Genomic DNA, 13,331 nt, shown 5'->3' on the forward strand with positions numbered 1-13,331 from the left:
TATATATATAAAAATATATATATATATTCCATATATTCCATTCCACATTTAAACCAAGGACTTTTTTCTCCCAGGACTGGTGCATGTAATGCATTTGTTATCTACAGGAGTAGCACACATAGCAAGAACTGTAAATGTTCTTTAGAAAGCAAAACAACTAAACCCCACTTACTTTGCCATGGCATCTTTGACGTTCTTGTCCACAAGTCCCAAATAATGGTCAATTTGGGCCTGCAATGGAACAGGACAGGTGTTACAGACCAGCTCTTATCAGTTGCTTTGCTGTCTGGGAGGCAGAGTCACCCTGCACCAACACCTGTTTTACACCGAAGGCTGCAGACGGACAGCGGGGGCTCAGACGGTGATTACTGATTTCCCAGTTCGATGCCAGAGCTTCATGGCTTCAGCTGCAGAAGATGCTTGTGTTTGCCTCTGGGAGCGTACGCAATGGCAGGGACCAGTGCCTAAGTGCCCAAATAAATTCAGCCCCAGCTTCTGTATGTCCCATCAAACCCATTACAAGCATTTCCCCCGCCTCTTCTCAAGGCTACTCCGATGTGGTGCGCACAAGCGGGGCCTTTGGTGAGGGGCAGTCGCCTCCTCTGGGCACGATGGAGAAGGAAAGCCGCTTAGGTGGGCTGGGCCTGCTAAACAGCTTACGCCTTCAGAGAGCAGCCTTCAGCTCCTCAAGAGGATTGAGGAGCCCGGGTTAAGCCACACAAATTGTCCAGTGTCTTTCCTCAGGGCTACAGGACTGCCTTTCACTGCAGGGTACTTTGTTCTTTCCTAGGAGCTGGGAGAGGAGCCTGAGAGGCTCCACCATCTGCTCAGTCCCTTCCTAAGTCCCAGACTGGCCTCCATAAGCAGTGCTGTTTTTGAAAGAGGAGAAGAACTGCTAAGCCAGAGCTGGCCTCCCCCCTCCTGTGCTGTGACCTGCTGAAGACAGTCCCTCAAACAAGCACCAGACTGTGCCGAGCATCTCCCACCTCCTGTTTTTGCCAGGGCTACAAATTCCATGGGGCTTCAGGACACAAAGCCTGAGCACCAGCTCCAATGAGGTTTCTTCAGAAGTGGTTTTAAAAGTACTTACACCAGGATTAATGCACTGTGCCTACTGCTGCTTTAGTCCTGACCAAACCTGGATCAGAGGAGAGGTCTCCAGGTTAACAGGGTCTTTTTCGTAACTGTTTGCTGGGGAAGCCTCCTTACACTTCCACCAAAAAGGAGGAGGGGAAAAAGCACACAGTCCAGACTTCAAAGTGAACTTGACTTTCTTGGCCCTGGCACTGACTCCTGGTTAAAGGTCTATCTTTCAAAGGCTTTAAACATTTTAGAAGATTGAAAATAATTTTGGTTTTATTAGTTTGTGGTTTTGCTTCACAGAGCAAATTTTATGAAGCATTTAATAAATCTTACTCAACACTCACCTGATGTCTCTCATAAATAACAGGAACACTGAAGAGCGAAATCAAAGCTGGAAAAGAGCACATCAACAGTATAAATATTGACAAAAGGGATGGTCTTTAGATTAAAAAAAACACAGACTAGTTCCCATGCTTTCACATTCTTTCAAAAAGTTGCATGAAAAAAAATAGCTAAATAGTAATTTGAATAATGCCTACCAAGGAGAAGCAGGGCTGTTCTCCAGGCCTCATTAACAGTGCACTAAGTCTGGCCACAGTTCACCTTTTCACTGTGGCTTATGAAAATTCTTTAAAAAGGATGCTTAGGCTTCTGCCAGGGTCAGTGGGTTTCTGCCTGCTCTGGGATACAAGAAACAAAACTCCCTGCAGTGGGACACGGCCAGAGCCAGTTTTGTACCTTCTCCAAAGTCCCAGTACAGCCATGATATTCAAGTAAGGCTAACCCTGACACGAACAAGCACAACAAAACTTGCTTTTAAATGATACAGCATTTGGAAAATCAGCAATCTCGAGGAATTCAAAATTATCTGTTCTGCAGCGTTATCAACGTCCCAGAAAAAGGACACAAAACTGTAACATCTTGTTTGACTCTCAAGAACACACGAGTAGCCTCACAGTACAGAGCAGCCTTCAGTGCTTTTCCAGGGTTATTTTGTATGCCAGGTATTCAACACAGTGTAAAACACTTACCCAGAATCAGTAATGTCAGACCATTAAACAAGGCACCAACACAAGTGAACACCCACATCAACACTGCAAACTAAAAAGAAAAAAAAAACAGCATGTCACCCGCAGTGTCTTACAAGAACGTACAAGTCAGAGCAGTGAGAGAACTTCTCTAAACACACACATGGATCTGAACTGCCCCAAACTCCACTTCACCCCGGACGTCTCATGTAACTAAAGTTGAGTGACAGGATGGCTGGGGAGTTCAGTAACGGGATATGTGCCCTCTCACGTCTTGGTCATTGGGCTGCATTCAGTCCAAGCAGCAGTGACCAAAAGCTGTCAGTACTTGGTGGTTGCTCAATGCCCTCTGCTTTTACACAGCGCTTCCAACCCTGCGGTCAGTGATGACGGGCAAACACAGCTCTTGTCTCCCACCCTTCCAAGACAGGAACAGGACAGACAGGCAAGAGGTTAAAAGGCTGGCGCAGGGCCCAGCACTGGGCGACAGAGCCAGAAAGGCAGCAGCAGGTCACTGGTTTGTGTGGCAGCCCAGTAGCCAACATGTGGGGGCTTTCACTGCAGGGCTGCAGCGCAAACAGTGGCACCAACCTGTCACAACCAGGCTTTGGGTCAGCACAGGTCTCTGAACTGCTGACTGGCCTAGCCAGAGGTTTCTGTCACATCGGGAGAAAAATCCTGTCTGGAAGGTAATGTGGCAAGGTGGGCTCGACTGATTCTGCCTCCCCCTTAAAAAAAATACACCACAGGAGCTTTGGATACTAAAAAAATTCAGGAAAGAGAAGAGTCAACAGTGCTGTAAAATGGAAGCTGGCATTAAATCAGAGCCAAATTCAGAAGCAAAGACATCCTTCTGTTAACAGACACCTAACCTAACCCTCACACTGCCGTAACTTCTGGCTTTGTACCCAGACGCTGCTCCTCCCCTACTGCCACCCCATGACTGCACTCCTACAGCTCCCCTGGCCTGCACAGGCCCTGCTCCGCTTCACTGGCTTTGCAAAAATATCTGCCCAAGTTCAAGCCCCTGAGCTCTCTGCCAGGTGGAGAATGTCCCAAGCGCACCTCTGACCTATCCCGGGGTGGGAGGGGGCCGAAGGCTGCCAGCTCTATTTCTGTGGAGGATTCCTCCCCAAGGGAAATCAGCCGGTTTCTTCTAGTGTTGCACAGCCCATAAGGAGCTGAGCAGAAGCCAGGATCTGGATGGCAGACACAGTGCATTTACCAGTGCTTATTTCTCACTAAGCACTGAATGGCGCTTTGCACTGTGCAGAGCACACAAGTGAGAACCCCAGCCCTTTCATCAACCAAGCACCAAGGTCATTTTCTGTGCAGGACACTGCAAAGCACCAAGCAGTTGGATAGACTCAGCATGGAGGCTGCTGCTGGCACTAGGGAGAGAGGATCTGGGCACGGCTAACAACCCAGGTTGAAGCACTCCAATAAGCAGGAGATAAACGCAAGGAAAAGATGGGTACAAAACACTGGAAAGAAAAAAAATGCATACGGAAAGACTGCAGGTGTGGGCAGGGATCTGGCCCACAGCCACATCGCTCATAAGTTATGTATCCAAACATCTGGTTTTAGCTTATCACATGATGCAAACTAAATCAACAGCCAACAATAAGATCAGGGCATGACAATCAATAAAAGTTTAACTGCATGACCCCTGTAATGAAATGAAGTTTACCTCAAGAGCTTCGTTCAAAGCTGATCCCACACAAAACCCAGTGGGATTAACTGCAAATGTTGCAGCTTCTACCAGCCAGCTCTTTCTAGCTGGGACATCAGCAGCACCAGGGGCACAAAGGTAACCCTCAGACAAGGCTGCAATGTTACCATCAACAGCACCCCCACTGAAGGCCTTTGGCAGGTTTATCAAGAAAAATAAAGCCGATTTCTCTAAACTCCCTCATGATTCATTCAAACCTTGGCCCAGTTCTGCTCTCTGCAATGCCAGGGTATGAGCTGGCCGCCTGCCTCTTTGCACAAGACATTTCAGCACAGCAAATCCTTTCCTTCCAGAGCAAGCCTGTACATGCAGCACACGCCCCTCCCCAGCCAAGGGAGGAAAGCCAATAACTTCTACTGCAGCAAAAAGCCCCAAGTTTGTGATCACTCAGACCTATTCTCTCTCAGGCACACAGAGCAGAGCTTCCTGACAGCTCCCCAAGATCTCCTCTGCATGAACACCCCTACCAAAGCTAAGCACCAGTCTGGCCAAGTGAGCATTTAGTAACACTGCTAAAGACTATGACCAAGTCAGAAAACATGAGTTCATGTAAGCAGAGGGGAAACAGATATGAATCCATCCCAAAGTCCAACAATTATCAGAACTGTCCAATCCTATTTAGTGAGCAGTGAATTTATGGCCCAAAAAAAAGACCAAAATCCAGGAGTTAACATTTGACTGACACAGGCTTTGCTTCTCCTAAAGTCCACCCAGAGCAGCAGCAGCGTCCAACGATGAACTGTATTGCATGTGCAGTTTTTAATTCACTTCGCTTATTCACAGGGGGTGGGAAGGGGAACCACGGGCCCCAGGAGAGCACCCTGCTCTCTCTGCCGCTTCAGTAGGGGACAGCTGCTTTGAAAGCTGGAGCTACCAAAGCAAATGAAGTTCAGCAAAAACCCCAGAACCCCCCTCCCACACCCCCTTCTCTCTGCACACACTGCTGGCTGTTAAAACAGCACTCTCAGGATTGAGTGCCATTGACCTCAATCCCACATTTATGTATTGGTCTCTGGGTTTTTGTCCTTAGAAGAGACAGAAACTCAGAGAGCCTTACAAATGCAAAAAGGCTTACATGAAACATGACTTAAAGCTCTAAGGCAAAAAAAAAAAAAAACCCAACCAAAAAACCACAAAAGGCAGAAGGCAACTGAGGACTGACCTACAAAGATAATGCTGCTCTTCCCACACACTCGGAACAGGACAGAAGGAAAGCACAGGGCCCAAAATCAGTTTCAATGTTACAAACCAGTAAAGAAAAAACAATGGTGTATCTGATGGACTGAACCAAGTTTTGCCTACCTCACTCTAGTGATTAACAACCCCCCAGTACCCAAAGCATACTGCAATTTCATGGCAAATGCAGAAATGCTCACGTATCCATTTCTTTACAATGAAACAGTTCAAATACAGTAAAGAGCTCTGTTTTTCAGAACATCAGTTGAGCAATGACAAATCGAAAGCAGCGGCGTCAGAGCAGGACCATTGTGCAGCAGGGGAAGCGCTGGGTTGCAGCGGATAAGGACAAAGCGCAGCTTCTCCTGGGACTCCCTGGCCAGGGCTCCTCAGGAGCCGTGAGGAACTTCTCCCTGTGCTGCATAAATATTTAGAACTCGTTTTAAGACTTCCAAGATTGAAGCATTGTTTAATAAAAAAGGGAAAAATATCTTAACAAGACAGATTTTACAGCCAGAATGATTACACACAATAAACTGACCTGCAGACATTTTCTACATTAAAGCTCTCCAACTTTAATTATACACAAACATGCTGCTTCCTATAGTGAAGATGTTTAAACTACACGAGCCAAGGTATTTTTTTTTTTAACCAGGGCCATTATATTACATAAGACCCCAGCATCTTCATGTTCTCCTCAAAATCGGGAACTTGTGCTTGTGAACTGTCCTTACATTCACTGGTTTCATATAAGGGCTGTTCCCAACTACCATAAATTAGACTAATTAACCTACATAAAGCACTGTAAATGTCAGGAGAAGAGAGGGGAAATGAATTAGTTCAGCTGAATAAACATGTCTTTCCTATATGCTGTAGTATTTTAAGTGATTAGAGTGCCTTGAAGACATTCGGACTGGAATTAATTCTACTTCTAACATAATTCCTCTGAAAGGCCTCATTTTTAAAGCAGTGTTCACTGAAACAGCAGTCGGCTGTTCACTGCTTCCTTTTCCTTAACTGCAAGGGATCGTGATCTCTAAAGAAATGGCGTGGAAATTCTTGTAACTCAGATGAAGAAACATATCACAAAGGGCTTAATTATTAAAGAAATACAAGTGACCTTGTGACTACAAGTTTTTCTGTGATGTCGTTTAAATTGGACACAAATAGGACTTAAGCAAAATTACTTTTCTTTGAACATTGAAACTAAATGCCCTTAAAAACCACCATAAATGAAGAATATGTTCCTTTCCTCCCTTGCACACCAAGTTTAAGTTATCAAAAGGCAATTCTAGCCATGTAACTAACTTTTTGGTCAAGGCTGTGGCTTTAGATGCTACACAAATGAATTCTAAGTACTCAGCCACTTAAGCATGAACGGGAGACACAGCTTCTCACAGACCAGACCGATGGGATTTAGCTGTCAAAATGCAATCCCTGTGTGGAAACACTGGCGAGGCACAGACAATAGTGGCCTTATTTAAGCCATTTTGCCATAAAACAACTGCAGCAGTATCAATCACATCCAGAAAAATGATCAGAAGACAGGAATGCACAACTACCTCACAATAATGCTTTTACTGCACAGCCCTTAAGGGGCAGGAAGATGATTACACAAATTCCCAGGCTAATATCCCAGCTTCTCTTGCCCCTCTGAGAAAACGAATCTTTACCATGGGCAGCAGATCCCAGGTAACAACACGACAGCCTTAAAATTTCTCTTTTCTCCAGAAAGAAAGGATTCTTACTGCAGGAGACTTGCACAGCTGCAACACTTCCAGCACAAACTCTTACACAATGAGAAACTGGATCTAGAAACTGGGTAAGATCCCGAGATCTGCCTGCAATTTCTATTCCACAAATATAAGAAAGACTTTTACAGCCTCCCTGCTTTTCTCCAAGTTTTACTAGAAACCCTCCTCCCCCAACACCACAACAACTCAAAGGATTTTACAAAGCAGTAAGGGATTTACTGGAGGACAAATGCAACTTTATTTCAAGAAGATTAAGCAAACTGAAAAAGAAGTGGGCAACACACTGTACTTGGTAAAGGAAACAATTGTTTGAAAAATTAAGCAAGGCGATTAGCTTGAAAGGAGAGAATACAATTCTCACAGAACAAAACTGAAGGGGTTTCAGCCAATTTTTTAAAATTATTATTCTGACAGTTTTGCTCTGCCACCTTCAATAAATCCCATTAAATACTACTTGGACATATTCAACGTATCTGTTAGGCAGTACTGCATGCATTAGGTAGAGTAACTTACAAAACCCATTTCAGTAATTTACATAACTCAAATAAGCAGCTATTCACACCCAAAGGCAGGGAACTTAAACAGGTATCCACCTTCCCAGCAAAACAAGGGCATTGCTCAGTCCCCATCCTTCCAGCAGACGAGCTGACACAAGAGCTCCTGCTGTCCCAGGCAAATAACTGTACAGGGACCACTCGCTAGGCTCAGTACAGAAACAGACAGAAAAACAGAACAAAACCAGACTGGGCCAGTCTAGTCCAAAACACTGACTTTTCAAGAGGGAGAGATACATGTTAGCAACAAATTCTGAATGGCCAAGGTTTCATTTTCCTAAAGGATTTCTGCTGTTAAGCACCAGCGAGGAGGTGTAACAGCTGAACTGCACGCAGTCAGAGCTTATTGCAGTTTTCCATTCATTTTTATTATGCAGTCAAAATAATGTACAGATAAAGTTGCCCACTCTATTACTGCACAAAGCACTTTATATTCAACTCAGTGTGCCTAACAGAAAGCTATACTTCTTGAAAAACCATTAGTTACTAGTTCTTACTAGTTTCAGCAAGCAAACTAAAAGTTGTTAATTACTTCTACAGAGCCAAAGATGTGCTGGTCTGTCCATGTCTGCAAAGATCAGAGGCTGTGCTAACCTGGGTCAGCAAGGAACCCACGTACCCAAGGCTAAAGTACACTTACCTTCAGGGAATCAACTAAGTCATCCACTAGGAAGAGACGTCTCAGCTCTTTGACTGTGCCATTAATGTGGCCAAGAACAACATTACTGTATTTCTGAATAAGCTCTTCAGACACAGCTACATCAGACTCCAAGTAAGCCCTGCAAGAAAGAAGAGTTTATGAAACTTTATTCTAAGAGCGCTGTCAAACAGTATCAACACAATGTTATACATTACATAGATCAAAATACATTCTTTTCATGCTATTAAGAAAAAAACTTCCCCTATGGGGAATACTAAAATGGCAGAACAGAACTAATCTAACCTCTTCTTGGAAAGTAAAACTGAACCTTAAAGGAAAAAAAAAATCTCACAAGCTTAGAAGGAAAAAAAAAGCTTCATTTTCACTGCTATCTTGTGCTACCACATTCGCTAAGTCACACACAGGCTCTTAGCTGGACCAGGCAGAAAAGGTGCACTGGCATGTGTGTGTGAACAGGCACTGAGCAAGTGGCCAAAACAGTGCCCAGCACTGCTGACACGTTCACTGCTTCATCTATGGAGTCTCTTCCTACTGCTCAACACATGCTGTAATATATTGCACTAAGGCCTATGTGTATTTAAAAAAAAAAAAAAGAGATCAACAGGCTGGAGGGATGCGGGGTGTGTGTCATTCTCTGGTTTTGCTATTGCATTAGGCAGTCTTCCTGCATTTCTCAAACGGAAAATAATTTCTCTTATTTAGTGACAGCAGTTCTTTTAACAGAAAGATACAGGCTCCTATCTAGTTAAGCATTCTTTCCACTATACTGTGACTTTTATCTGTAGCTGTAGTGCCTATGGCAATTTAGACTCTTTAAACAGAGTAATTTATTTATCTAATTTGCACGTTGGAGGGAGAAAGAGCAAAGCAGCACATCTGTAACAGGGCACTCATTACTCAGTTACTGCAGTTGTTAAAATTTTACTGTCATTTAGGGGGGATTCTGCTTTGGTGTGATTTTGTTTGATTTTTTTTTATTTAACAATAAAAAACGCACAGCGGAGGCTCCTACGTATGTCATTTAAGGCAAAGTTAAACATGGCCTTGTGGCAAGTTCAAAGCAAATTAAAATACTTTAAATGGCAACCAGAGAGGGCAGCCATTTCAAGGCTCCATTCTGCTATCCACCCTTGGCTTGAATCTGCACACCCTTCTCAACTCATCAGCAAGATACTCAGTACCTGGATCAAAAATTAAATTGATCTCATAGATGTGCTCTTCACTGTCAAACTAAATTCAAGTGCAAATATCCTTCTGGTATTTGAAGCTATACAGATAAATGTAATCAGCCAGGTACGTTGGACAAGAATGTCTTATAAATATCAGTATTTTTAGAAATAAACTGAAGAAAGAGTACAGGTAGAACCACCTTTTTTGTTCTTGCTAAGAAAAAACTTAACTGGTAAACCTGGAAATGTTGTTTGGAAACTGCAGAACACTACTGGGTAGACAGAGCAAACAGGATTTCAAGTGGGAATTATTCACCCTAATGAGGGCGATTAAGGATGGCAATACAAGGCCTTGATGGTTAAAAAAATAATCATACTGAATTTACAAGAGATATGTATTTCATACTGCTATACTGGACATGGTACCAACTGTTCAGATGTATTTTTTGATATCAGATCTAAACTAAAAAAAACAAAACAACAAAACCTTCCATTTTTATCCTAGAGTTTTGTCCCCCAACTGGTTTAGGCACAGACTGGCTTCTCCTGGGTAAATGAGCCACTACACAGTCAGGGAGGAATGGGGGTAAGCCCAACACATTTTCTTTGCCTTACTGAAGATAAGGGGAAGAGAACAACTGGAACACTCCAAAATTAGTAAGAGAGCTGTAAACAGGAGGCCAAGCTTCTGAAAGGTGTAAGGGAAGCTGAGACTGAACTACTTCATTGATTAAGAAAAGGAGAGAAGCAAAAAGCAAGCAGTGTGGGACAGGGCTGGCATGGAAATGGGAAATATGCCCTCTTAGTAATTACTCTAACACATTAATGACTTCTCTTAAGATGCAGCTTTGCGACAACAGGCACCACTGTACTCCAGACAGGAAAGGCTGAATACCTCAGGTACCATATTCCCACACAGCAGGGAAGTGCACACATGGGATGCCCCAAGGACGTGACTCAGTCATGTGACTTAAAGCAGAGCCTGGAGGTCCTCTTTGAGGACCTAAATTAATCCTGTGATTCAGCTCCTCAAGCCTTTGGATTCAGAGTCCAGGCTTCTGGATGTCTGATCTGGGCAGGCTGCAATGAACCTGGATTCTGTTGATGACAAGGCAGCCTTGCATGTGGAGAACACAGCTATGCTGCCACATACTAACACATACTAAATGAGAATTTTAAGAGGTTTTTTTTTAAAGTTCCAAAAAGATAAAAGTATTCCCCACTACATTAAATCTGACTTTTGCTAAATATATTGTGTTCAAAGTGCTGTGTCTCCTGGGTGTTCTTCAAATTTTGTACATCATCTGCCACTGACTGACATTCTGAAGACCATACCATTCTAAAACCCACATATTACTCCATTAGATTGAAGTATTTTTTTTTTTTTTTAAATATGACTTAAGATACTCTGACATTCCCAGGGAAATCCCCTGTACCAAGTGCTCTGTTCATTTTCTTTACTGCTTCATATGTCTACTGAGCCAAACTGGGAAAAGAGCAGTCATAGGCTGGGTAACAGATTTCTCAAAACAGAGACCGTATATGTTATTATGCAACATATTACAGCACATGTCATCTACTGCTTCTAACAGCACCAGTACTGCTGTCCCCCAAAACACCACACTTCTTTCTTGACAAAAAGAAAAGTCTCACCTAAATGGGTGGCCTTCGTCGGACTTTTGGATCGCCTGGATAACTCCCTTGTATATCCTAAAGCTGATGGTCACAGAAAGCAGGGCCAAGGCAATGTAAGCTGTGACGCTCACGATGCTGAACACTGTCAATGAAAGCAGCAGGAACAAGCTGGCACCAAACACCACTCCTGTCTTCTTAATGTCTCGCCAGTAAAGGAGGTCAACAACTAAAATTCAAAAAAGGGAAGGAATTAGAACAAGGTGCCTTTTGCATCCATATGAAAACAGTAAAACGTGATTCACTTGACTGCTGAGAGTCATCAAGAATGGAACTTGTGATCTCACTGTCAAAACAGAGCTGACATTACAACTAGAAATAGGTTATTTTAGTACCGATTCGGCATTGGACTTCAGATTATTGGGATTATTGTTATTAGGATTATCTCAAATGTAATTGCTAAAATTCAAGAACAATTCTGCCCTTAAGCAATGTCAGAATTAATCTCTTCAACTACTATGCCATGTTCTACACCAGAACCACAGCAGTTTGTGCTTAATTTCATTTCATTTTCTGTGTGTTTTGTGGAGGCCACACACTGAAGAGAGAGATTCTAATTCCCTGGTAGGACAAATGACAGGACGTGAACAGATCTCAAAACCATTCTATCTTTGCAAGTCTGGTAGAGGCAAAGGCACTGCTCAAGACTCATTAACAGTTCATTTTGTTTCCTTTTGAGTGAAGACGTTCCCATGGGAGTTTATAATGCTGATTATGGGCGACAGATGAGTCATCAAGAGGGAATAATTTCAACGAAATTTCAATCCAAGCTAAATCTGCTCAAATGCAAAATACTTCATTTGTAAACCAAGTCTATATTTTCCTTAAGTGACCCCCATGAGAGAACACAGTATTACTCCATTTTTAGCATCACTGTTTAAACTACATCCTTGCACAAGTAATAGGTAATGGCTTAATACATCCATTGCAGATGTGTTTGTTTTGACGTGCTGACTGCCTTACCGAACTCATGAAACCTGGCACACCTCATTCTCCATTGTCAAGTACTGAACTGGGCAGGGGCATCCAGTCCAGTTTTATACTTCATGGGTAGACACAACAAAACTCACTCTTCATGATTTCTACTTCCACAGCTGATTAGATTTTCACAAGAACAAATTCCCCTTCTGCATCAAGACTGCTTGCTAATAGCACTAATGTATTAGATACAGAAGATAAACTCTATTAAAAAATATTACTATCACACCACTAGTAATCCTATCTCATCCCAAACATCAAAGTTAACTGCAAAATAGCATGTCGCAATTCAGAACAGATTCTTACTCTGAATGACTGCAAAAGGGAATTAGAAAATAAAACCTGACTATTATTTCTTACAGGATGAAAACGTGGTAATGCACCAACATTAAATACTTCATAGCATCCGTAGGGCAAAATCTGCATAATCCCTTTGTAGGCACAACATGAAAATGCCACTGGGGCTACAGTGCAATTTCACAGCGTTTCAGAAGCTGAGGTCCTTCCCTAATTATTTCCTTAGGGAACCCATACTGAGCAGCAGGCACTGGAAAGACGAGCACCTTGGCCAGAAAATTAAAGCTACCATTTTCATAATGCCAAATATTTTATCCAAATATTTAATTCCTGTTGCAGTAGACATTCCCTCAAGTTCTACAGACAGAAGAGGTTACAGTTGCATGAACATCTTAAATGTATCACAAACCAAAACTACTGCGGAAAGCGGCAGCCTCACCCCTCCACCACCACTCAACTCTGAGCCTTTCCTCGGCATGGCCACTGCAGTACCAGCCTGGTTTTCTGCATGACACCTACTGCACCAAAAAAATAAAACACAGACTAAGCAGGCAGCCAGATCAGATTCTGGATGAGGTTCACTGTGTGACTCCACAAACATCTGGGGTGAGTGATAGAGCAGCCAACTGAAGGAGGTGCCGCTCCTGCTCTCTGAACTGCACCAATCCAAAGTCCCCGTCAAATTGCAGCCCAACCCAGACATGTTGACCTGTTATTCTGCTGGGCCTCTTCATGTTACAAAGCTGCACTTGATATTCCCTGTCAAACAAATTAATCTCTACGCAAGACAACTTTTCCTTGGTTTTTGTAAAAATCAAACGAGCAAACAAAAATCAAGTCATTGTATAATTCCTTTTGTATGGACTCTAATCCCCACATGTAACACTTTCTTTGGTTTCTTTGGCTTTGCTTCTAATCACAAAAGTGTCTGTTAGCGTCTCGGTACACCTTACATTAGCAAATCTAACATGTAAAAGGAGCTCATGAACAGAACTGTGAGCTTGAAATGTAAACTGTAAACCTAAACTCAGCTGCAAGTATCCATAACACCTGCGTGAGATTTTAAAAACCAGTCAAAAAGTCGATGGATTTTGTGTTCCTAAATCATACAAGAAATCTTTGGGGGAAAAAAAAAAAATCTTTCTAAGTACTTGCTTCAAATACTGAAACTATTTTTATAATGCTGCAATTTGAGCATGCATACATT

At 42.8% G+C, this 13,331-nt stretch overlaps 1 protein-coding gene across 2 annotated transcripts in view; it reads right to left on the reverse strand.

Moving 5' to 3' along the window:
• Positions 1-168: 168 nt before the first annotated feature.
• The window catches only part of RTN4 (reticulon 4), a 28,467-nt gene continuing 15,304 nt past the window's right edge, over positions 169-13,331 (reverse strand). For both annotated transcript variants that reach the window (XM_010192129.1, XM_010192130.1), the window contains 5 exons: positions 10,811-11,018; positions 7,968-8,106; positions 2,115-2,184; positions 1,428-1,474; positions 169-231 (listed from right to left, as the gene is read on the reverse strand). In XM_010192129.1, the coding sequence (XP_010190431.1) occupies positions 169-231; positions 1,428-1,474; positions 2,115-2,184; positions 7,968-8,106; positions 10,811-11,018 (527 nt within the window). The remainder of the gene's footprint in view (positions 232-1,427; positions 1,475-2,114; positions 2,185-7,967; positions 8,107-10,810; positions 11,019-13,331) is intronic.

Source organism: Mesitornis unicolor, unplaced genomic scaffold, assembly GCF_000695765.1.
Source record: "Mesitornis unicolor isolate BGI_N332 unplaced genomic scaffold, ASM69576v1 scaffold47459, whole genome shotgun sequence".
In the NCBI taxonomy this organism is placed as follows: Eukaryota; Metazoa; Chordata; class Aves; order Mesitornithiformes; family Mesitornithidae; genus Mesitornis; species Mesitornis unicolor.